Source organism: Ochlerotatus camptorhynchus, unplaced genomic scaffold, assembly GCF_037179485.1.
Source record: "Ochlerotatus camptorhynchus isolate MF236.1 unplaced genomic scaffold, CSIRO-AGI_Acam_v1.1 ptg000262l, whole genome shotgun sequence".
NCBI lineage: Eukaryota > Metazoa > Arthropoda > Insecta > Diptera > Culicidae > Ochlerotatus > Ochlerotatus camptorhynchus.
Genome location: NW_027040752.1, coordinates 334204 through 360755, shown reverse-complemented (window position 1 = coordinate 360755; position 26552 = coordinate 334204). Strand labels below are relative to the sequence as shown.

Genomic DNA, 26552 nt, shown 5'->3' with positions numbered 1-26552 from the left:
CGGAGGACGCTCAGGTCGAATAAAATTCTCAACCGCACGAAGTTGACTGTCTACGGCCACGAGACTTGGACTATGCTCGTGGAGGACCAACGCGCCCTTGGTGTTTTCGAACGGAAGGTGTTGCGTACCATCTACAGTGGATTGCAGATGGATGACGGAACGTGGAGGAGCCGAATGAAACACGAATTGCACCAGCTGCTGGGAGAACCATCCATCGTCCACATTGCAAAAATTGGGCGACTACGGTGGGCTGGGCACGTCGTAAGAATGCCGCACGACGACCCGGTGAAAATGGTTCTAGAAAGCGACCCAACAGGAACAAGAAGAAGAGGCGCGCAGCGGGCAAGGTGGATCGACAAAGTAGAAGGCGACCTGCGGACCCTTCGCAGACTACGAGGCTGGCGAAGTGTGGCCATGGATCGAGTAGAGTGGAGACGACTTCTTCGGACAGCAGAGGACAACAAGGCCTTAGCCTGATTGGTAAGGTAAGTAACGTTATTAATATGTTTATAACGATAAATGCTATCGTTGCATTACTCGGATACATATTTGAATGTTTACACAGAGCAGTCATATAACTTTTTGTTTTTGTATTTGAATATGATGTATTTCGGATATAACGTAGAATCCCGCACAACTTGGACCTGTTAGAGGTCAAATATCAACGTGTTGTTAATAATAGTCACTTATTCACCTTTATTTAAATCCGATCCGAATGATTAATTCCTGCGTGCTAGATCGAGAAAGTGCGAACAAACGTCAAAAAACTAAATGACACACACAAGCTCTTATTTCAACGCGTTCAAGATCCATTTTACTGAAAAGGTGATGTGGATTTTTCATCGGCGGCGGCGGCGTGGCATGGCGGCACACAGGTCTAGTATATAGTTGTTGTAGGTTAGTTGTAGTTGTAAATAGTAGTTTTACATAAGAAGTCTTTTTTTAATTTCAAACAAACCTATCCCACCAAAGTGGGAATGCTCTAAACAGGCTTGATAGCACGAGGATCTTAAATAATAATTATAAAAATTTCTAATTAAATGAAGATGAAAAGACATGTCCACACAACTATTTACAAGAAATAAACATAATTTAAAAATGATTGATTGATTGATTGATGATTACTTCTATAATCCTAAGACAGTTTTATTGAATATCTTAATTCTATGTCTTATTCATATTGATTTCCGACTGAAAATCATGTCCATGCTCTCTTATGTAGCTGAAGTAAGCCTCACATGTTGGTTTCAAATTTCAGATTTACGGATTTTCTTATTTTTGAGTTAGAATTCCAGTTTTGTTTAAATTTTGATTTCCACCCGCACTAGCTGTTTTTATTTCAAATTGCCACGTCACAAACAACCTCCAGAAGCCACTGACATTATCATAATCGTTTTATTGATGCCATTTCTCCTTCCGCAACAATTATGATCCGGCTGAGTAGAATTATGCTTTCCCCTGCCCTCCCCCACCCGCACCCGCACCCACATTCGCCGTGTTTATTGATACTATCTTAACTCCCGTTTGTTCTCTGCAGGAAATGTAAACGATAGTTCCGCTTACTGGTTGGTCACTGAATAAAAAAAATACAGCAGAAAGGAAACACAAACTCGGAAAAGGGAAAAGAAGGGTCACTTCTCCGGAGCGACGCGCAAAAAAACATCATAATTTGTACAGGGGTGATGAGTGAAAAAAAAGCCAACAGAATAAAAAAACGAAGGGGGAAAACCCAACCAAGCTCACACACAGACAATTTACGAGCGATCATATCGCCGGACGAGTTTTGTTATTTTTATGACTTTATTGAATTTGATTTGCCGTTACGTCCATTTCGGTAGCAGTTTGAACGCATTTCCTTTTGTGCGTGGGTGGAGGAAAGCCAGGGGGAGGACGGATCGCATTTCACTTTCGTTTTTTATGGACCCCAACAAACGTCGGGTCAACCAAAACAAGATTAGAAGCGATTATCATTTTTGGTTGTGCTATGACTTAAGGGTTGAAAGTGGTTTCTCAGTTGCAGTTTATCATATAGCAGGGGTGATGCACATATTACGTCACACTCTAAGGCGGGGAGGGGGTTTATGATTTTGTGACAAGCAATGCATGAGGTATAGGAAAAACGTCACGAAAGGGGGGAGGGGAGTTAATTTGCCCTCAATTTAGCGTGACATAATGAATGGATCGCCCCACAGGAGCTAAATTGGGATCCTTAATTATGAAAAATTTATCGGTACATCATCTGAAAGAGTTTCGTTTTTGGAGCACAACGATATTTTTTACGACCTAATTTATATCTATATCGACTATTAAATCAAGATTTCAAGCAAAATAATCACTTCACTGTTTGACACAAACGTACCAAAATGACAGCTCGCTCCCATACAAAGTACCACCCCACCAACCGGTAGAAACTAACGATTTTAAATTGGCTCACACTGGTCTATCCTATCGGTTCCAAGTACATCGATGAACGAACACCTCTTCCAGTCTAAAGTCTAGTACTACACTTTGTTTGTTTTGATTCGCAATGAAAGTTTGACCGATAAAATGAGGGGTTCATGGATTTTCCTGTGTTTCGAGGGGTGCATCGATTAGCTTGGGACCGAAGATAGTACCAGAGCTGAGTCAAAAAGTTTAGCACGTTTTTTCGGGACCTTCTGGTCTTAGAGTTACTTCTATGGTAGCACCACAGACAAACAGACATAACTCATAGAAGAAAATTCTTCAACAAATATCGTCAAGCGTATTTTGCATGCGCACTAGCACCATCTATCATACACATTCCCAAGCATTGTTTTGCAACCGAAGCATCCCTCGTTCATGCAATTTTTTAACTAGTTGCTTTTCCCTCGTTCTGTCAACGCGTCAGTTGTGTTGAATAAAATCAACACAGATGGAAGTCAGTGATGTCGGTTCTACGAAACTTTCCAAAGATGTATAGAATTGATTGAATTCTGTAGAAATACGGATCCGTAGGAAAAAATCACAGAAGCTCAGACTTTTTTTTTAGGGATTTGTTTGGTTTGCTTAGTGTGATTTTTCTGTGATTGAACCGAGGGGGGCGACTCTATCTACGATGCAGGAAAAATTGTGTTTTGCTGTGGTTAGCTGCGCGCACGCTGAGTAGATAGAAAGAAGATTGATGTCGATTATGAAGATATCCTGCTAAAAGATGATGCGCGATGCAAGTATATGAGAGAAATTAAAGAATATTTTTCGAAGTTTGATTCGCTAGAGTGAGATTTGCTGAGCATCTAGAATTGAGATTTAGATGTGTCGCCCCCCTCGGATTGAACATCAATAACTGGTAAAAGTTGATTGAATATTACAGTCATCAACATTATTTGTTCTCGAATTCTGTGTACATCATACAACGTAATATTAGGAACGGAATGACTAATGTGCAGCAGTTTTGATGTAATATTCAACAACTTTTTTTTTTCTGTATTCGTCAGATGTGGCAAGTGTCTCCAGTGGGATGCCTTGACCACTTATCATTTTCAAGAGCTGACATCTACTAACTAGACGTGAAAAAGAACTGGCATCACTGATAAGTTCGAGATGTGGTGGCTTACTCATTGCTTCAGTAGCGTCACCATGACAAATGCAAGCACATTCCCAAATAAAACATTATTTGCGATGAATGTGATTATGAGTGTTATGTCTGTTTGTCTGTGGTACCACCAAGGGGTGCTAAGGGGGTGACTCTTCCTAATGTAATCACACTTATTTAAAATAGTTCCAGTGCTTCAAATTTGTAGAAATTTTGAATTTCGGTTCCATTTGTAATGTAGATTACTTTGTATGGGAGCGAGCTGTCATTTGGTTAGGTTTGTGTCAAACAGGGAAGTGATTGTTTTGCTTTAAACCTTGATTTTAAAATCGAAAAAATATCGTTGTTCTCAGAAAACGAGGCTCTTCAAAAATTAAAGAACCCGATTGATCAGTAGATGGAAGAGGAAACATCGTGGCTTGAGCGAGCGATCTCAAAGCCGTCAACCAGCTTGGAGTCTACTTACCCGATCGGCGTGACCTAGCTGCGTTTCCATCGCGTTGATGTCGGTCTTGAGTCGGAGCATTTGCGACTCGACGCGGGCATTTTCCCGCTGGAGTTCGGAGATTTCCGCTTCCAGCGAGAGGAGATCCTCGCCAGTGGGAGCGTCCGATTGATGGTGGACTGGTGGGACGGCGGTTAGGTTCGCTTGCGGCGGTGGAGGTGGGTAGGAGTCCTGTTGAATGTAGTTGTTGTTGGGACCGTCAGTGTCCCGTAGCGAGTGATTGCTTGCATCGCTGCTGCGGGTGTCGTGTGGAGTCACAAGGTCGTTCATTCCTGGGGAATATTGAAGGTGTTAGGTGCTGTCATTGCGATGAGCATTTCCAGGCCAAATAGTAAAAAATGACCTAAACTACCTTCTCCAATTTGCATAAAAATTTGCATCAAAAATAGAAAAGGGCAGCATTTGTAAGCCAACAGCATCATCGGATAGAGGAAAGTGATCCCTAAACGATGATGGTGTTGATTTGCATGGGCGGCCTTCGCTTTGAGAGGAAAGTGCTTTAGAAAGGTTTGTTTACAAATGCTGATGAGGCCCTTTTCTATAACTTTAACCTAATGTTTGTATTATTTCATGTGCGAAGTTAACGATTTACATAGTTAGAGATGCTTGACATCAAATATAAGACTTAAAGTGGACATTGGTACGCCCCTCGCGCATCGCTAGCACGCCTCTAGTGTTGGGAATCAAAAATCTTTGACAGTTGTTTGTTTACACTTCCATAGAGAACAACTGGTGCAAGTTTGATCAAAGTAGTCGATCGCGTTCAGACATAAAATCAAATGGAACTCGAAAGAAGAGAAAATATTGTGCACAAACACCTGGAAAATCCGGAATGGTCCGGTTCCAAGTGCTGAAAATGCCGAAAACAACAGTTTGTCGAGAGCTCCAAACCTACAAGGAAACCCTGAGTGTGGAAAGGAATCCGTTGACCTACGAAAAAACTGAAACCAGTGATCGTCAGCTGCGCAGCAAGGTGTTGAGGAGCTTTAAAGCCAACCCCGGTCTTTCGATTCGAGATGTTGCCAGAAGGTGCAACGCTAACTTTCAAACGGTGCGGAACATCCTTGCCAGGGAAAGATACAAGTCGTAAAAAGCCAGTAAACATCCGAACCGGCACATGAAGCAGAATTCCGTTGTCAAAAAGTATGCAAGGCTCTTGTACGGCCGTGTTTTGACGAAACATACGTCAAACTCGATTTTAAGCAGCTTCTCCCGGTCAAAAGTTTCACATCGCGACTAGACGTGGGGATGTACCGGGAAGATTCAAGTTCGCGAAGAAGGCCATGATTTGGCAAGCGATTTGCAGTTGTGACCTGAAAAGGGAACCATTCGTCACATCCTCGACGATGAGATCCCAAGTTTACATCGAAGAATGGCCGGTGTCCCAAGATTCGGAGAAGAAAGCATTGTATCAAAAGTTCATCCCCGAAAATTTGACGAAAGCGCACAAGCGGGAATGAAGTCCCGATGAGAGACACCAAATCTCACTATTTACTTCCCCATCATGCAGTGATCAAGATGGACAGCACTACGACCAAGCTTCGAACAATGTTCGATGCCTCATGCCGTTAGAACACTGGCCTTTCATTGAAAAATATGTTGCCTGCTCTGCTGGTTAAGATCGTCACTTGTTTTCGTATTTTCTGCGAACATCTGTTTGCACTGAAGGTCTTCCAGCTTCACACCGTCACCTATAGAGCTTTTTGACGTTTAATCGGCGCACACTACTGCACCATTTAAATCGAACGAGTGCAAGCAAGAGGGAAACAGATTAGTGGGAAAACAAACCTGTCGTGTCCGGGCCGTCCAGGCTGATCAGGCCTGGAGCCGGACCTCGGGCCAATTTTACCCTTGAGAACGCTCCTCTTCGACATCTCAACCGCTCGTGTATAGATTCGTCGGAAAACTGTAACTGACTGGAAACTGCAGTGTACTTCATATACCCTCCTTTTTCTTATTGTTCTACAGTTGATCAATTCATACACTGGACAAAACCGAGATTTGTTTTATATTTATTTATCAACAGCTTACTTGCTCTTACTTCCTACAAAACCGTTCATTCATTCATGTGTGCTGGATAGAGAAAGACTATCAAACGTCAAAAAGATCTATGGCACCAGCTATGCTCTGTTTCCGACGAAGAACAACAATTCTCGCTTGCAACTTCAGTGCTTGATCGTGACTCCTTCGTAGATAATCTGTTGGCCGGTTTCAATGATGCTAAATCTCTTGAACCTACCAGTTCAAGCTGCACACTTTCGTCACAAAAAGTTGCAGCAACTTGATTGTGACTGACATAAGTGACATAGAAGTTTCCACACCCGTTTTGTGTTAAGTATGCTGCTAGTGACAAGCAGGACCTTCACTCCGGCAATGGTCCTCCAACAATCAGGTCGTTCTGAATGCTATTTCAAAAAAGCTCTGGGAGACTGAATACGTTGCTCGATTTGGACCACGAAGCTTCCGTTACGACGTTGAGTTTACGATGGGATCCTGCCATCGGTCTCCTGTCCATCAAGCAGCCAAAATGGAAGGAATTCTTCCCGCTGATCAAATTGGCAACACTGCCGAAAATCAGCAGTTTGCTCGATCCACTAGGGCTCATCAAACCAATTCATAATCTCCAACTGGACTGGGACGCGTTAGCTGGAATTCCAGCAGAGGCTCTCCGTTCTTATTCAACTACTTATGCTTGGAAGGTCACGGCTTCAGCGATGCAACAGATGCTACATTTTCTGCCGGTTTGTACTTCCGTTCGATCACCTCTGTTGGATCCTGCACAGTGCAACTACTGAAGTTGAAATCAAAACCCACTTCGTCCAGACAACTTCAAACCAAGCGAACAGGATTTTTCAGTAATCAAAGGAACACATCTTAGTCCTTGTTATTTTTAATGCCTTGTTGATAGTGACAAGGCTCGGCTTTGTCTGCCGAGGATGATTTTGAAACAAGGAAAACATGAGTTAGTTAGTCTTCATCTATGTTGTTCTTACCAGGGGTTCTTTTTTGGTTCGACCGTTTCTATTAGCAGGCACAGGTTATGTGTGTGTGTGTGGGGCAAGCTTCTAGAAATTTCGGCCTTCGAATTAGTTTTAAGTAGAACAATTTAGTTAGAAACAAATTTTGCAAACTGTTTGCCGTCTTTCTCACTCGCTGCTCGTCGAATAATATCCAGCAGACCTTTGACAACTGTAGCCGGAAATCTCCTCTCACCCAGTTGTGGTCTTCATCGGCGTTGGACATTCTGGCGCTGTGGCTGCGATGCTGAGGCAGTGCACCCATTTCGCAACATCCTCCCACGTAATACAGGTCACCGGAAGTTTTGTGTGCAGTTTTACTGACCTGCGCCACATCCAAGATTGCTAATTTAGATACTGGTCTTCCAATGAGACCCCTGTTTGTTTGAACCAATTCTTGATGAATCCGACCATCTTGCCCCGCATAGACCTTGCAAATTCGACCTGTTTTCCAACCATTCATCCACGATAAACACTAGATCCCCAACTGCCACAGGTTTTATCTCACCGAACCATTTTGTTCGTCGCGTAAGAGTTAATAGATACTGACGCGTTTTCAGAAAGTATCCATTTGATGTTGCACCTGGCCCCAGTTGCTGCGTAGTGGTTCCGCTGCTGGTTGTCATACGCAACTCGAACTGTCCAGGAGGAAATAGTTGGGAGTAAGGGCTTCCGCCTCCTCGGAATCCAGAGGGAGGTACGTCAACGGTCTCGAATTCACCATTCCTTCTGCTTCTATCGCCAAAGTAAGTAGACCTTCACCGTCCAATCTCCGTCCCCCATTAGCTGCTTCCAACGCTGACTTGACGGAACGCACCATCCGCTCCCACGATCCACCCATATGCGGCGCGCTCGGAGGGATGAATACGTATTTCGTGTTTGTGTTGGTGAAGGTTTCGTATTTGTTCCCGTAATAATTCATCGGCTCCTCAGAAGCTCGCCCGTTGTCGGAATGGATTTCCAGAGACGCTCCACGACAGCTCACGAAAGGTAGGGCGCTTCACGACGGCTCACGAAATTATGACGCAGGATTTAGTTGAAAGTGTATGTACAACTTCGGCATGGATAGCACGGATCGTCGAGCATGTAAATAGAGCGACCCATCTCTTGGCATTGCTCCGACCGATCTTAACAAGGAGTGGTCCGAAGAGATCCTGCTGTCTAACCTCGTTAACTACAGTCTCCGGATTTCCATGATGGTACTTTCTATGCAAGAAATCGATGATAAGGTGAGTCAATCGATGTTTCCTCGATAGAATTATGGGAAACTTTGCATCACTTGTATCATTCGCTGCTTGTATTTTGTCCACTCGTAGGATTCCACGTTCATCAAGCACAGGTGACAACTCAAGTCCAACAATTGAAAAGGCCTCAACCAGGCATGGAAAATCATTTACATTCATTTCATGCATTCATTTACATTCATTTGCCTTGTCATCAACAGCATTCCGCAAAATGATGTATAGGGGTCTAGTAGGTTTTGTACAGCTACAACTTTTGCCCATAACTCAAATCTGTATCTCTTATGCATCACGAATTAGAGCGGGCAGAACTTGTTACTGTTTTTCAGTGAATGTAAAATACATTCATTGAAAAACAGTAGTGGCTTCTGTTTGCTCTGGTTCATCATGCATAAGAGATACGGATTTGAGTTGTTAACAAAACCTACAAATGCTTTATACATTATTTTGCGGAATTCTGTTGATGAAAAAAGTTAGGGGCAAATGAATGTAAATGAATGCACGAAATGAATGCAAATGATTTTCCATGCCTGGCCTCAACTCCATTTTGTGAACAAACCTTGGAGGGCCATTTTCTCGCGAACCAAAACCTACATTCGCAAACCTTAAACACAATCGGGTAGAGGAGAATTTCCCCTACCTGTTTGTTTTGTTGGTTTCCGTTGCCCCATCACAGTCAAAGTGGAAGACGTATGTGGCTGAGATGCAGAAGCTCATCACTCTTGTTGTCTGGAATCTCGTTCCGTCCAATGAAAATACAGCGAACTTGAACAGAACTCGCTGATACGTCAAACTCGATTTTAAGCAACTTCCCAGTCATAAGTTTTACATCGCGACTGGACGTGGGGATGTTCCGGGAAGATTCAAGTTTGCGAAGAAGGCCATGATTTGGCAAGCGATTTGCAATTGTGGCCTGAAAAGGGAACCATTCGTCACATCCTCGACGATGAGATCCCAAGTTTACATCGAAGACTGCCTGAAGCAGCGTGTATTGCCGTTCATCCGCAAGCATAGGGGCAAAGCCATCTTTTGGCCCGATTTGGTCAGCTGCCACTACTCCATGGTGGTGGTATGCTGCGAACAAGATCGATTTTGTCCCCAAGCTAATGGGCTCCATCAAGAGGAACGTTTGAGATTTACTTCTATCTGGAGAAATGTAACCATCGAATGCTGTAACTTTGAAGTTTTATTAAAAGTACTGGTAAGTAACCATGAATGAACTTTTTAAACTTATTGAATCACGAATTACAGGTCTTTTTGTGCATACCATTTTACTTTTAGTCAGCCTTTAGATGCGAAGATGAAAGTGCAGAGTTGATAGTTCCGTTAGAGTACGGCAGTGTGAATATTGTAAATAGAGAGTAGAAAGCGAGCAAAGGTAAATTTGAGGAAGGCACGAATCGGATTGATCATCTCTTTTACCAAACTCCCCTGTTGTCATCTATCGTATAAAATGAAAATAAAGTCTGATATTTGATAATAAGCATCTGCAACTATGTCAGTGAAGTCAGTGAAGGTACGGTATTGCCAAGCCGGAGGCGGTGGGTTCGATTCCCGGGTCGGTCGAGGGAATCTTTCGGGTTGGAAATTTTCTCGACTTCCCTGGGCATAGAGTATCATTGTGCTTGCCACACAATACATATACGAATTCATGAATTGGTATTGGCATCTAAAGCTCTCAATTAATAACTGTGGAAGTGCATTTAGAACACCAAGTTGAGAGCAGGCAATAAGCTAATACATACATACATTTATTTGTACAACATCACATTTAGGATAAGACATAATCAATAATAGTACGCCACAATACTCGGTTTGCGGCTGCCGCTCTCCATCCTCGGTCTTGCCCAATGCTCGCTAGATCACGCTCTACCTGGTCCGCCCATCGTGCTCTCTGCGCTCCACGCCTTCTTGTGCCAACCGGATCAGTAGCGAACACCAACTTTGCAGGGTTGTTGTCCGGCATTCTTGCAACATGCCCTGCCCACCACATCCGTCCGGCTTTGGCCATCTTCTGGATGCTGGGTTCGCCGTAGAGTGCAGTGAGCTCGTGGTTCATTCTTCGCCGCCACTCACCGTTCTCCTGCACACCGCCGAAGATCGTCCTTAGCACACGTCGCTCGAAAACTCTGAGTGCTTGCAGGTCCTCCTCGAGCATAGTTTATGTGTCGTGTCCATAGAGAACCACCGGTCTTATTAGCGTTCTGTACATGGTACATTTGGTGCGGGGGTGAATCTTTTTTGACCGTAGTTTCTTCTGGAGCCCGTAGTAGGCACGACTTCCACTGATGATGCGCCTTCGTATTTCACGACTCACATTGTTGTCAGCAGTCATTAAGGATCCAAGGTAAACGAATTCCTCCACTACCTCGAAAGTATCCCCGTCTTCCTAGACGAATCCTGTCATGTTCGGTTCCGCCTACTAGCATGTACTTTGTTTTTGACGCACTCACCACCAGTCCGACCTTTGCTGCTTCGTGTTTCAGGCGGGTGTATAGTTCTGCCACCGTTCCAAATGTTCTTGCGATAATGTCCATGTCGTCCGCAAAGCACACAAATTGACCGGATTTCGTGAAAATCGTACCCCGGCTGTTGAGCCCGGCTCATCGCATTACACCTTCTAGAGCGATGTTGAAGAGTAGGCATGAGAGTCCGTCACCTTGTCGCAGTCCCCGGCGAGATTCGAATGAACTGGATAGTTCACCCGAAACCCTTACGCAGTTTTGCACACCGTCCATCGTTGCTTTGATCAGTCTGATCAGCTTCCCAGGAAAGCCGTTCTCGTCCATGATTTTCCATAGCTCTGTGCGGTCGATACTGTCGTATGCCGCCTTAAAGTCGATGAACAAATGATGCGTTGGGGCCTGGTATTGGTACGGTGAAGATCTGGTCCGTTGTCGATCGGCCGTCGATGAAGCCGGCTTGATAACTTCCCACGAACTCGGTCATTTCAGGTGATAGACGACGGAAAATGATCTGGGATAGCACTTTGTAGGCGGCATTCAAAATGGTGATCGCTCTGAAGTTCTCACATTCCAAATGGTTGCCTTTCTTGTGAATGGGGCAGATTACCCCCTCCTTCCACTCCTCCGGTAGCTGTTCTATTTCCCAGATCCTGACTATCATCCGGTGCAGGCAGGTGGCCAACTTTTCTGGGCCCATCTTGATGAGTTCGGCTGCGATACCATCCTTACCAGCTGCTTTGTTGTTTTTGAGCTGCTGAATGGAGTCCTTAACTTCCCTTAGCGTGGGAGTTGGGTCAGTTCTGTTCTCTGCTGCACTGACGTAGTCGTTTCCTCCATTGCGCTGGTCTCCCGTGCCTACGTTCTCCTCGCCATTCAGGTGCGCATCGAAGTGCTGCTTCCAGCTTTCAATCACCTCACGTCCGTCCGTCAAGAGGCTCCCGTCTTTATCCTTGCACATTTCGGCTCGCGGCACGAAGCCGTTGCGGGATGCGTTGAGCTTCTGGTAGAACTTCCGTGTTTCTTGGGAACGGCACAGCAGTTCCATTTCCTCGCACTCCGCTTCTTCCAGGCGGCGTTTTTTCTCCCGAAAGATGCGGGTCTGCTGTTTCCGCTTCTGTTTATTCCGTTCCACGTTCTGTCGGGTTCCATGCTGCAGCATTACCGCCCGCGCTGCGTTCTTCTCCACCAAAATCGCTCTGCACTCCTCGTCGAACCATTCATTCCGTCGACTTCTTTCCACGTACCCGATGGTGCTCTCGGCTGCGTCGGTGATGGCTGCTTTTACTGTACTCCAGCAGTCCTCTAGAGGGGGCACAGCGAGCTCGCCTTCCTTTGGCAACGCTGCCTCGAGATTCTGCCCGTATGCTAAGGCGACATCCGGTTGCTTCAGTCGCTCTAGGTTGTACCGTGGCGGGCGTCGGTACTGTACATTGACGGAAAGTTTTGGGCACAGTTTGACCATCACCAGGTAGTGGTCAGAGTCGATGTTAGCGCCATGATAGGTTCTGACGTCGATAATGTCGGAGAAGTGCCGTCCGTCAATCAGAACGTGGTCGATTTGCGATTCCGTCTGCTGTGGTGATCTCCAGGTGTAACGATAGGGGAGGTGGTGTTGGAAGAAGGGGCTACGTATGGCCATGTTCTTGAAGGCGGTGAAATGCTTTTAACTGGCCTTATCCTATCTTATTAGGAACTTAAATAGTCATTATTAAAAATTCAAATTAACAAAAGATGAATAGACACATCTGTGTCACTTGAGAATTTAAATATGTAATCCACACAAATACAATAAATAATTATAATTTAAAATCTAGTTTTGTTTCAATTTGTTTGTAGATATGGCAGTTGTCACATCGTTACACGGATTAAGTTGGATTTCTTTAAAAAAAAATCTACGATTTTTCATAAAAATCTGCTTGAATAGATATAAAAAATGTTTTCCGTTTCTTAAGTCTTTGAGTATATAAGTACACAGCCAATGGGAGTAACTCAAAATTGAGTCGAATTTACCCAACATTGCAAAAAATTGGGATACTTAGTGAATGAGTTAACGGGTATCCTTACAAGTGCCCAATGGCACTACACAATGCAATGCAATTATGAGTAATTATTTTTCCTGAAAAGCTAAAATGTTCCTCCAGCTTTGTCTCAGACGTCATCTCGATTGGAATGGATTTTTAAGTTTTCTGTTTGATTCAATATGAACGAATTTCAGCTCAAATGTGAATGATTAACCATAACAAAGCAAAGTTTCATGCAAATCGGAGCAGGTCGCATCAAATCGATCGATCGTCATTTGGCGTGGAACTACTCGATTCTTTTCACTCCAGCACTTACCACTGTAGCTCTTGGACATTCTTTCCGAATCTTCATCGATGTACTTCATTTTCTTGTGGATTGGTGACACTGAAACAAGACAAACAAATGACAGTTGTTAAGCTTTTAGGAGTATACCGTGATTTTACCTTCACAACCGGGAGTGGTACAACCGGAATCGCTACCGTACTTGAGTCCACCGATCGGTGTACCTCCGCTGTCAATGACTCGCAAACGGTTTCTACTGGCAATGGGGCAACCAGAGGCGCTATATGAAAAGAACACAAATGAACATATCACATTCAAGGTTCAAGTTGCGTCTTGCCTCCGGAATACCTACCTTCGGTGGGAGAGAAACTTTCCTGTTGAATGACCGGAACCATCGCAACCTGGGATTGGACACCTGCAGAAAGGACTTGAGCTAAAATTATTCCATACTTACAATTTATGTCTGCACGTACTCTTCTACCATCAAAACAAAAGAATTGTTGTAAATTTCAACAAGGTGAGCAGGTCGCTTCATCGCATTTGCTTGGCTCGACTATCAAAAGTCCGCTCGATGATCAGGTGATATGATTACAGTACAACAAATTTGCTCAGCGCTGAAATACACCAAGAACATGAAAGCTCCCGGGTTTGACGGTATATTCAACTTGATCTTGAAAAGACTCAGCATGAAACCGCTATCCGCTATCTTTAACAGATGCTTGGAACGGTACTACTTTCCAAGCATCTGGAAGTAGCAAAAATCATACCAATCCGCAAACCCGGTAAGGATCCAACATTGTCTTCAAGCTACAGACCAATCAGCCTCCTTTCAGCGCTGAGCAAATTGTTCGAGAAACTCATTCTCAATCGTTTGCTCAAGTATGGCTGTATCCAAGTCCACAGCCATAGCATTGTTAGACATTGAAAAGCTTTGTAACTTCAACTTTCTGTATATCGGGTTAAAATCACCAGTTACTACCTCCAGCAAAGGTCGTTTAAGGTATCGTTGAATGGTTGTCTTACAGACACGTTCATAGAATAAAGTTTTTTTTTTTTTCCTTTGGTTTGTTTTTTCCGTCGATCTTGTTTTCCGTGCTGAGCACCAATGCTACCGACGTGCCAGGAAGGCAGCTCCCACACCTGGACCCTACCTATCGACCCATCAACTCATGAACCGGGGACCAACGGCTTTACTTCCCATCCGAAGGAAGGCGTGATCAGAGATGTTATGCCTCAGAACATCCCGGCGGCGCCGACTGGGATTGAACCCAGGCCTGCTGGGGTGAGAGGTAATCACGCTTACCACTACACCACCGGCGCCGTTATAGAATTAAGTGAATTTTGTTACAAACAAATAACAATGAATTATCGGCTCCGTAAAGCTAACGTGATTGAGCCTTACAAATAAACGAACTAGATAAAAAAAATATCGAACTTGCATGAAACCCGGATTTTTTTCTTTCGTTAAAACTTGGACAATAAGATTGGAAACTGGATGCAGAAGTTTAAAAATATTTCATCGGTGAAAATTGAAAATTAAATATTTAAAAGATTTTTTCCCTTATTCCCCAATGTTATGAAAAATTACAAAACACTATTCGTTGCTAGGTAGTTGAGTTAATAACATCCCAAACTATCGACCACAATTTATCAACAAATTGCCCTTCTACCATTTGCAAAGCTCATCGAAACCCATTCCACAATTACCTCAACGGTTCCGCTTCCGACCCGTCCCGTGGCTTATTCTTCGGCTTCGTCGCCCTCGGACACCCGGACAAACTCCGGTGGGACGAATAGTTCCCGGTGGCATGTCCGGATCCATCACACCCCGGAGTGGGACATTTCAGCTCCTGTGAACTGGCGTGAAACGCTCGCCCCAGGCCCGACAATCTGAAATAATGTTTGGTGCATTCCTTTTACACTCACATCATCAAACTATGATGGACAAGGTGCAAACCTACCCTTCCTGCAGCAGCCTCTCCTGGGACGGAATGTGACTCGGTGGTGGCATCGAGTAGTGACCACCGGCCGACGAATACGCCGCCGCCGCCGCCGCCGCCGCCGCACCGGACGAGTACAGATGGTGGTGGTGCGGCGGAGGTGGAGCACCGTACGGACTGCAGCCTTGGTACGATCCCGGTGCGCCATAGCCTGGGTAACCGGATGGGTTTGCTGCGTACTCCATGTAGCCAGGATGTGGGCTGTAACCTGGAAGGGAAAAAAAACGGCACTAGTTACATAATTAGAAATCTTTCAACGGGAAGTCCCACAGGGGCAGCAGTGGAAATTCCGTAAATGTTTGTCTCCGAGAAACATGAAAGGCAGCCGTGTAAAACACTTTCTCATTAGCCGGGCAATGGAGAGTGAAATTCTTTTGTCGATCCCCTCGTTTCTGCGGGCGGTTTGGGGTGCGAGGGGGGAAATATTTTAAAACGAGAAAATATGCATTCTTTTTCATGATGACCGGCTTGGGGAGGGGGAAAAATTTCCACCTGGCTAGTAATAATCACCCTTTATGTGATGGTCGTTATGATGTTTCGCTTTGATGCCTTTTGATGTCCCCTTGAGGCAATCATTTTAATGTTTTCGCTTTGAAGGAGAGCTAAACTATGTGTAGGTGATGGCTACTTACCGCTGTGGTCCCGATAGCCATCGGAGATGTAGTGCGAGGAAGCGCTGTCCGGTGTGGACTCCCGGCTGTAGCCCATGGCCGGTGGTGGAGCCATGAAACCGAATCCCAATCCTGGACGGGACGGGCCACTGAAGTCCACTGGTTCGGCTTGCGGGGATCTCGGCACCGGAGATCCGGAAGAAGCTCGATGATTGCTGTGCGGACTAGCAGTACTGTAAGAAAATTTGACAGGCATTTTAAGTGAACTCTTCAATCGATTCTATCCTCACCTATTGGGTAACCGGTTAACACTTAAATCTAAGGTTTGACGTTGCGGACTTTTAACCTGAGACCCATCGACTGCATCCTCCGTAGCCCTGGGACTCTGTCCGGACGAAGTTATGTTTCCAGAGGACAGGTCAGCTTCCGGAGCCCGTTCAACCCTTGGCGAGCTATTGTCCTGGATAGTCCCCTCGGTAGCCGTATCCGAAGCGGTCTTGACACTCAAATTGATCGCCGAAAAGCCCGAACCCACCGTAGTAGGACCCGCTGGCTGTGTTGCCGTTCCACCATGATTGCTGCTGTTGCTGGTGTTGTTGTTGCTGGTGTTGTTGTTGTTGTTGTTGTTCGGTTCGTATTGCTGCTGGTAAACCGGTCGAGGGCATATCGGACCAGTCTGGGTGCTGCTGTTGTCGTCCGTTTCCTGCTTCAGTACCGGTTGGGTCGACTCCGTAAGACCAAGATTGGTAGTCTGACCCGGAGCCTGTTGAAACCCCACCGCCGCCGTTGTAGTGGATGTACTGTACTCTTCCATTAAGCCGTATGGAGCATATCGGGCAGTGGAACCGTACCCAGGGTCATACCGTTCGAATGCTCCGGAATCGTAGGATCGCGTTGGGTAGCCTCCAAAGTCGTAGCCGACTGCAGAGCTTCCCATGTGGCCATTCGTATACTGTTGATGTGATTGCTGCTGTTGACCGTATCGGTAGTCAGTCTCCCGACCGTAGCTGCTACTGTCGAGCATGGTGTCCCTATTTGGTATCTCGCTGTCAAAATCAGGTTTCTCAGTTTTGATCACCAATGTCTCCTCCTCCGCTGACTCTGCAGTCTTACTCTTAACTGTTTCCTCCCGGGGCTGCTCTTTCTTCCGTTCAGTGGTCTTCAAATTGTGCGGTTCTTCGACCACGGTACTTCTATTATCCACGGGAGAGGTACTGCGACTCCGTGGAACTTGATTGACCAGTGACGATCGGTATTCGTTCAACTGCTGGTAGTTTAGTACTGCTGAATGAAGCTTCTGACGGAACAGTAAACCATTCTGGTACTTGAGTTCACGAGCAGCGGCTTTACTGGCGGCTGCCTTCGGACAACCGGAAAGACTACGATGGGAATTGCGACCGGCGCTGACGTGACCTCGTCCGTTACACCCGGGCGTTGGGCATTTGAGGATCGTTTCGTGAAGCGCTAGTACTGAAAATCGAATCAAATGCTTGTCACCAGCCACTAGGGAGTGAAAACGAATAACACTTACATTCAGACGAGACCTTATCCCGCCGAGGACATCCAGACAGGCTACGATGATGAGAGTAAAGGCCTGTTACGTGTCCTAATCCGACGCAGCTCGGTGTTGGGCACTTGCTCGATTCTGTAACGAAGCACGATGGAATTCAAAATGAGTAAACACGCACAACTTTGGGAAAATGAAAATTATCAAATTATAAATCATGTTTCGCCGATGGCGGTGGCACGCAAGTTTCACCTTAGGATCCTGTCGGCAGTAGAGGAACGCTTGCGATGCAAACAAGATAGGACGGCAAAGCGTGACGTTTGGCGTTCGTTGTTTGTCGCAGCTTCAAGTGTGGTGAAAATTAGATCCGACCCTTCGGAGTGTAGTGCTTCACCGTGTAAATATAGTTTTCCATCGCCCCGTTTCGGTGGTCTCTATCGGGGGTGGCCTATTTCTTGGCGGCTACCAGTAGCGAGCACCATTTGCAAACAGATAAACAAGTGTTTGGCGTTTTGAGTGGAACGAAAGGGAGCAGTGGCTGCTTTTACGGCCAAACGAGTTGCTCTGGATTATGGCAAACAAATTTAAATTAACTATCGGGATTGGAAATGGTGACTTTCGTAGTTTGTGCAGCTCATGGTGGGATTTTTATTTTAAGACCAAAGTGACAAGTTGTTGGTTGAACAACAATGTGGCGACACATTTCAAAGAATGTTTGTTTAATTATTTCAATATTCATTTTTAAAAGCATTTGGAAAACTTGAACCAAAATTAGAGCGATTTTAATAAAGTTTACAAATTTACCATAGTAATTCGCAAAAATCGGCATCGAACCTTTTGTGCAACCCCTAACACATCACAAATCATCACCATTATTTGTACAGCCTTATATTTGGGGTTATGAATCGAACCGCAGGGTGGCTGCCATGTTTGCAAATAATTGATTAGTAGCCCTGGTGAGATCGAATTTACAAGGAATTCGGATTAATAAATAAAAATTCGGAGAAAAAATTCAAGACGAGTTCTGATGGTAGCTCCAAAGAAATTCGGGAGAAGAAGGATTTTTTTTTCAAAGAAATTTCAAATGTCAATGTCAATTCAAAGGGACTTGAAAATTACCATAGTAGGTATATTACGTTTAGGAAAGTTGAGGTGAGGTGAATTGCGGTAAGGTGAGGGTAAGTGAAGTTAGGTGAGATGAGGTGATGCTTATTGAGGTGATGTGAGGTGAAGTTAGATAAGTTGAGGTTCGGTGAGGAGTGTTGAGGTGAGGTGAGTTGAGGTGAGATGAGGTGAGGTGATATGAGGTAAGGTGATATGAGGTGAGGTGAGATGATGTGAGGTGTACTGCGATGAGTTGAGATGATACGAGGTGATTTTAGATGAGGTGCGATGAAATAAGACGATGTTGGGTAAGATGATGTGAGGACAGATGGGGTGACGTGAAGTGATATGAGTAGAGGTGAGGTGAGCTAAGGTGAGCTGAGGTAAGATGAGGAATGTTTCGATAAGATGAGGTGAGATGCAATGAGATGAGATGAGATAAAATAAGATGAGATGAGATGAGATCAGATAAGCCTCCCTCAGCTCCGTCGATACAGCCACAGCTACAAAGCAAGACCATGCCGGAGGTGGCTGGGTTCAATTTCCGGTCCGGTCTAGGAATTTATTGGGTTGGAACATTTCTCAACTTTCCTGGGCATAGAGTATGATTGTACTTGTCAAACAATTGAGGGGGTTAGAAGGAACGCGGTGTAATTGACTTTGATCGATTCTCTTCATCGAATTTCTCTTTCGTTAAAAATTCAGTTACAAACACATTCCTTGATTCGTGTGCCATTCTGGATGCTAGATGAGAACCTCCTTTATCAAACTATGTAGAGAAAGTCGATGAATCGAGAAAGTCACTTACATCCCTTTCCTTCTAACCCCCTAAATTGTATTAATGCAAAAATGGTTAAGACATTGCAAGCTCTCAATTAACAATAAACAGTTTCGGCTTGGCAGTCTGGCAATCACTCAATCAGAACAAATTAATTTTGTAATTTGTCCCTACGTTTCGGCTATGATTAGGGCCTTCTCCAATGGAAAAATTGTTGGATTTGTTCTTTGTCTAAATACTGTTTGACAGCTTAACAGTATTTAAACAAAGAACAAATCCAACTTTTTTTCCCCTGAAGAAGGCCCTAATCAGAGCCGAAACGTAGGGACAAATTACAAAATTTATTTGTTCTGATTGAGTGATTGCCAGACTGCCAAGCAGAAACTGTTTATTGTAAAACCTCACAGTCGAACACTCCAACACAATATAGCTCTCAATTAATACAGTCAGGAATCCTTATTGCCGGGGTACCGGGGGCGTGAATAAGGAACCGCGAATAAGGATACCCACAGCTTATGGGATTTTCACTAATAGGGGATGTGGTGGATTATCTCATTTGTTTCAATACATAAAGCTATACTGTCTTCGACCAAATGTTTGTTCTGGGATAGACCAACAAGCCTGTGTCATTGAATTCAGGGTTAATTGGGAACTACGCCCTTAGAGGCGCTTCACTTTTATGTTACTTATGACGGGAGCTATAATATATCGATCATAGGTCCAACATAGAATATTTAGTAATCCTGGCCATATAGAAAGTTACTGTCTTCAGCAAAGTTGTTAAAGTGACCAAGTCCTTTCGGATGGTGGCTATATTGTAGCAAGTACGCTTTATGATTAGCACATTAGCAATGAACATTTACAAACTACAATCATAGTTATGCTTTCTATAAATTATTTATTCTGTTATATGTTATTTATTAATTAAAATATGAAATATCGTTTTTTCAAATAAATCTTAAATGTGTTCACCGCTAAGGAACACCCAATATTAGAATGGGTAAAAGAGTTACCCTAGCCACAAAACTGTTCAAATGAGTTCCCGTACACGTTAGCTACAAGCGCAAAGCACATGTCCCGATAGCCTGTTGAGCGTGGCTTCTTGTTCACATTACCGCGTCGATTCGCGTGCATCGACCTGCGCCTAAAACAATTAGGAATGCATTGACCTTTCCTGTTCGGCTTTGCACTTTCCCGAACTCGGGAGAGGAATGTGGCTGGACGATTAATATTCGTTCGGTGGAATGAGATGTCCCTATTTCTATAGGAATTGTCGCATGCTCAATTTTGAGAATCGGTTTCGTGATTTTGGCCTTCGTCAGAAATCACGATTACCGGGGACAAAGGTCACCAAGCGTGGTATCTGAGGACACACTTAGCCCTAACTCGTCCACTTTGTACTGATACGTGGAAGAGGCAAGAGTGGTCAGTTTTTGATCCGTGCCGTGGTGTGTGTAAAAAGGTGAATTGTAACATGTGGTCTCGATAAGGTGTTAATTTATACTAGATTTTCCTTCCCCTAGTTAACAGTAGTGAGCGAAGCTATATTAGCTGTTTGGCGGTTAGTGGTTAGCGTGTGTCTTAGAGAAAACGGTAAAGTGCAAAGTTTGTAGATGGTGCGTAAACTAAGAGGAAATATGCGTCGTTATATCCATAGATTCGTGGCAGCACAGGTCGTTTGCCGACACACCACCATTTCGTTGGAACCACTCTTTGACCCCACCTATCCGTTGCAAAGATTCCCTGGGTACATCGTCAAGTCGTACCCTGGGCAGGCAGGCCCTTCGTCGAGGAGAGTACGTTCAGCCAACGTACACACGACCGCTTGTACCACGCTGTCGCGTAAGCCCGCGAATCGGTGAGGGAGACACATCATCAGCCATTGTCGCATCCGCGATCGTTTCTGGGCCGGAGTAGTGCACCAAGCAGCTTCGGTACCGCCGCCAGTCTCCCCACCAAAGGACATCACGTAAAACCTAAGTCGTGAGTAGAAAATGCATGCATGTTTGAGACACACTCAAATACAGCTATCCCGTAAGCCGTCAATGAACGGGAGTAGCCCTTAGAATATCCAATTAAAGAAATGTGAAGATGACCATTGAAGCAATCGATCGCTGAGTTACCGCAGAGTGCACACAGGAGGAGTACATGGGACAGATACAATAATCGCACACGCTAGGAAAGATAGGTAGTACGTAAGGAGAAAGGATGACAAACAACTAGGCCTAGGCAATGAAAAGGGGAACAAAGCTACGAGAAATAAAGTCTTTGTAAACGTTTGAATTTCTGTGCTTTGAGCTTTATGGTAGAATAGAGCTGTACAAATGTTGATCCCGCTTGGAATAAATGAGTTTACGTTACACTGAATGTTTTCTGTTGTGTACCAATGAGAGATAGTTTGGTTAATGTCTTTTGAGGTTTCATGTTACTTCGCGTTCGTTTTGTAGTTTTTGGAATTTGATGTTTATTGGGTAGTCAGCCCGAATCTGACTAATTTTCTGGCAACTCTGGAATTGGAAGCGTTTCAGTACAAACGGGGACGATTAGGGCTAGGCCGGTGATGATAACCCCCGTTCACGTATTCCTAGTCTTTGGCCGATTGTCGGAGTTTGATTTGCGTAAGTCTTATAGGAATTAGGGATATCTTGCGCGTCTTACGTGAAGTACGCCGAACGCGTGTTAGTCAGCCAGTCAGCTTCCTACCCGAAATTCGGGAAACTTGATCCTCTCCCTAGGAAGGTCTCAAAGCCGGGCAAGCTACCAACTGTTGGATGGTCTCCTATAGGAGTGGCGCTTAAGCCATCCTTCTTTAAAAAGGGAAGCTCGACGGGCTGTCGCGTTACAATATTAGTTCAGAATTCTCTCACTACACAGCGCTAGTGTGCACGTCAGCTTGCTATATAAGCTGTATCTCAAAATCCTGACCATATAGAAGGTTACTGTCTTCAGCAAATTTCTTCAGGTGATCATGTTCTTTTGTATGGTGTTCATATTAGTTCAGAACTCTCTCATTACGCAGCGCTAGTGTGCATGTGAACTTTCTATATAAACTGTATCTCGAGAACCTGGCCATATAGAACGTTGCTGTCTTCAGAAAAGTTGTTCAAGTGACCAAGTTCGAATGGTGGTTATATTAATTCAGAACTCTCTCACTATGCGGCGCTAGTGTGCACATGAACTTCCTTAATATGTTATGGGTGGAAAGCTTGTCCATATAAGATGTTGCTGTGCAATGTGGGGACGGGAACCGGAAAAGGGATGATGTGTAGAGGTCAGAAATCCATTTCGGAAGCCATTTTAAAATCCAAGATGGCGACCATCGGTTCAAGAAAAACTAACAAATCAGGCATAACATTTGATAACGGCACAAAAGCATTTGTAAACAAACTTTCTAAGGCCTTTTACATGCGAACCAAAGTACGTCCACGCAAACCAACAACATCATCGGATAGGGGCGTACTTTGGTTCGCGTGTAAAGAGCCTTATAAAGTTTGTTTACAAATGCTTTTGTGCCGTTTTCGAATGTTATGCCTGAAATACCCTACAATATGGGTATTTCTGGAACGGAGACGACGTGTAGAAGCCGAAAATCGATGCCAGACACCATTTTGGAATCCAAAATGGTGGCCATCGGTTCAAGAAAAACTGACAAATACCCTATAATATGGATATTTTCAGAAAGGGAACGACGTGTAGAAGCCGGAAATCGATGCCAGACGTCATTTTGTAATCCAAGATGGCGACCAACAGTTTAAGAAAATCTGTCAAATACTCTACAATATGGGTATTTCCGGAAAGAGGACGACGTGTAGAGGCCGGAAACCGATGCCAGATGCCATTTTGAAATCCAAGATGGAGGCCATCGGTTCCAGAAAAACTGTCAAATACCCTACAATATATGTATTTCCGGATAGGAGATAACGTGTAGAGGCCAGATAGCATTTTGGAATCCAAGATGGCGACCACCAGTTCAAGAAAAACTGTCAAATACTATACAATATGCGTATTTTCGGATAGAATTTGACGTGTAGAGGCTGTAAATCGATGCAGGACGCCATTTTGGAATCCAAGATGGTTAAAATCGGTTCAAAAAAAAAACTGTCAAATACTCTAAAATATGGGTACTTCCGGAAAGAGAAAGACGTGTAGAGGCCCGAAATCGATGCCATTTGATCGTTGGTTGAAAAAGAAATTGAAAGTGTTCAGTATTGCCTTAACCAAGGGGACAAACAAGGGTTCTCAATCATGTTTTTCTCTAAAGCAAAATTTACAGAAAGAAAATCTCCCTGGGCATTAGCGTGGCAACAAGAAAGGTTGGATGAACCGAGAATTATTTGAGGACTGGATAAACGACCGCTTCTCACCTCAGTTGGAGGAGTTTTGCGCAGTCAAGAACATTAGCTTCAGCGGCGCCGGTGGTGTAGTGGTAAGCGTGATTAACTCTCCCCCCAGCAGGCCTGGGTTTAATCCCAGTCGGCGCCGCCGGGATGTTCTGAGGTATAACATCTCTGATCACGGGAAGTAAAGCCGTTGGTCCCCGATTCATGAGTTGATGGGTCGATAGGTAGGGTCCAGGTGTGGGAGCTTCCTCCCTGGCGTCGGTAGCATTGGTGCTCAGCACGGAAAACAAGATCGACGGAAAACAAATCAAAAGAAAAAGAGCATTAGCTTCCAGGCTTTGCTGCTCCTTGATAACGCTACGTTGCATCCACCCAACATAATGCTTCTATACATGCCACCAAAATTACGTCTGTGATTCAATCCCTTGATCAAGGCATCATCAAAAATTTCCAGCTGAAGTATGTCAATAGAAGTTACAGTTTTGTTCTGGAAACAACCGAAAATGAAGGCCCTTCACTAGCGGATACACGAAAGTAGATCAAGAATTGTTTCAACTGCTTGCATGTGGTTCTAAAGGACATAAAACAAAGCACGTTGGTAAACTGCTTCAAGAAAATTCTTCCGTCGTATTTCGCGAAGTCACAATGCAATGAAGACGACAACGAGGATTTGCAGATCATGTCCGTAATTCAACAAATTCACGGAAAATGAAATCAACGATATCATAAGAGATGAACCGGCTACAGCAGATGAAATTGTTAGCAAACTGGACCCATCTACAATGAATATGGATTATATTTTCATCCCACCACGCTAGAAATCGATTTCAAAAGCTTCTGCACATTGAACAGTAATGTTGAACAGAGTGCAAAAATGCAAGATTTGCTAAGGGAAGTCGAAACGTTGCAATCTTGCTCAATGATACGTTATACACATTATACAAATTATACGCAATATGCTTGGTAAGGATTATTCAGAAAAATTAATGCAAGGCAAGAGTTTGAGCTCCAATATACCCTAAAACATTAATTAGACAAAATTCATGTTTCTAGTGGATTATCGCCAAACCTACCTCGTAAACGGTCCACGTTAACTGTGCTGAACTGATACGAGGCTGTCCACAGCCACTAGATGTCCCTTCGAAAGTCGATTGCCACCATTTTGGATCCCAAAATGGTGACAGACATCGATTTTGGGCCCATACACGTCGTTCCCATTAATAGTTTACGTTAAAGCAAAGGCCGCCATCTTCAATTGCAAAATGGCGTCTAGAATCGATATCCAGCCTCTACACGTCATCCCCTCATATTGTATGGTATTTGAAAGTTTTTCTTGAACCGATGGCCATCATCTTGGATTCTAAAATGACGTCTGTCATCGATTTCCGGTTGCTACATGTCGTCCTCTTTCTGAAAATACCCATATTGTAGGGTATTTGACAGTTTTTCTTGAACCGATGGCCGCCATCTTGGATTCCAAAATTGCGTCTGGCATCTATTTCCGGCCTCTACACGTCATCCCCGTTCCGAATATAACCATATTGTAGGGTATTTGACAGTTTTTCTTGAACCGATGGCTTGGATTCCAAAATGGCGTCCGAAATCGGTTTCTGACCTCTACACATCATCCCTTTTCCGGTTCCTGTCTCCACATTGCACAGTAACATCTTATATGGACAAGCTTTCCACACTAGCACACTAGCGCTGCGTAATGAGGGAGATCTGAACTAATATGAAAACCATACAAAAGATCATGATCACCTGAACAACTTTGCTAAAGACAGTAACCTTCTATATGGCCAGGATTTTGGGATACCTCTTATAGAGCAATCTCACGTGCACACTAGCGCTGTGTAGTGAGAGAATTCTGAACTAATATGGCCACCATCCGAAAGGACTTGGTCACTTAAGCAACTTTGCTCAAGACAGTAACTTTCTATATGGCCAGGATTACTAAATATTCTATGTTGGACCTATGATCCATATATTATAGCTCCCGTCAAATGTAACATAAAAGTGAAGCGCCTCTAGGGGCGTAGTTCCCAATTAAACGTGAATTCAATGACACAGGCTTGTTGGTCTATCCCAGAACAAAAACTTGGTCGAAGACAGTATAGCTGTGGTACTACCCACTGGGTATCCTCATTCGCGGATAGCCCGGCAATAAGGATCCGGCAATAAGGGATACCGGCAATAAGGAATCCGGCAATAAAGATTCCTGACTGTACCTGTGGAAATGCATTTAGAACACTAAGTTGAGAGCACACAATAAGCTAATATACGATAAGAAATAAGCTTGAAATGTGAAGAAGAAGAAGAAGAAGAAGAAGAAGAAGAAAAAGAAGACGAAGAAGAAGAAAAAGAAGAAGAAGGTGTGGTGAGGTGGATTAGATAAGATGATTTGTGGTTAGCGACACCGGTGGTGTAGTGGTAAGTGTGATAGCCTCTCATCCCAAAGGGCCTGGGTTCAATCTTAATTTGGACCACCTGGATTTTCTGAGGCTTAATCACTGATCGCGTTTTCCTGCGGAAGGAATATAAATCCCATGTAAAGTCCTTGAACTTGTTGTAAATCCCGGAAGTAAAGTTCTTGAACTTGTTGGAAGTTCCTTGAAATTTGTCGGAAGTTCATGAAATTTTCGTTAGCTACGTGAACTTGTTTGAAGTTTCTTGAAGTTGTCAAAAGTTTAATTTGTGCGATGATGGTTTATGGCAAATAATGTTCGATTTCGGAGTTGCCGAGTAGGTGCATAGAAATTTAATTTTATTAAAAGTTCTGTTGAGTAAATGCATTGCCAAATGATATTGTTTACAAATGAAACCATTGCATTCACACAACCATTCTATTACGGAAAGCGTATATACTGGAAATCGTCTTTATGGCAATCGTACGTATGGCAAACATCCGTAAGGCTAGCATATTTATGGCTGTTGTCCGTTAGTATTATTATTGAAAGGGATTTATTTATTTTAAAAATAGACTGTCCAAAATTATTCGTTCTTAAGGTGAATCGCTGTTCAAGCCTTACTTATAATTAATTTCATTGACGCCTAGCTATTTCATATTAGCATATCAACCACCATGACGCCATCTTTTGACTCTTCAAGGAATCACCTTAAATAAACT

The 26552-nt window shown here is 44.0% G+C and overlaps 1 protein-coding gene across 2 annotated transcripts in view; it reads right to left on the bottom strand.

Annotated features, from left to right (window-relative positions):
* LOC135705234 (suppression of tumorigenicity 18 protein-like) overlaps nt 1-26552 on the bottom strand; it is a 78813-nt gene that overhangs the window by 11865 nt on the left and 40396 nt on the right. Inside the window, exons 3-11 of one of the 2 annotated variants that reach the window (XM_065226844.1) lie at nt 17228-17341; nt 15987-17166; nt 15718-15929; nt 15047-15293; nt 14793-14975; nt 13438-13500; nt 13247-13365; nt 13119-13187; nt 4020-4330 (exon numbers count right to left, since the gene is read on the bottom strand). In XM_065226844.1, coding sequence (XP_065082916.1) covers nt 4020-4330; nt 13119-13187; nt 13247-13365; nt 13438-13500; nt 14793-14975; nt 15047-15293; nt 15718-15929; nt 15987-17166; nt 17228-17341 — 2498 coding nt within the window. Of the gene's footprint in view, nt 1-4019; nt 4331-13118; nt 13188-13246; nt 13366-13437; nt 13513-14792; nt 14976-15046; nt 15294-15717; nt 15930-15986; nt 17167-17227; nt 17342-26552 lie in introns of both variants that reach the window. The other variant, XM_065226843.1, reaches the window with a different exon arrangement.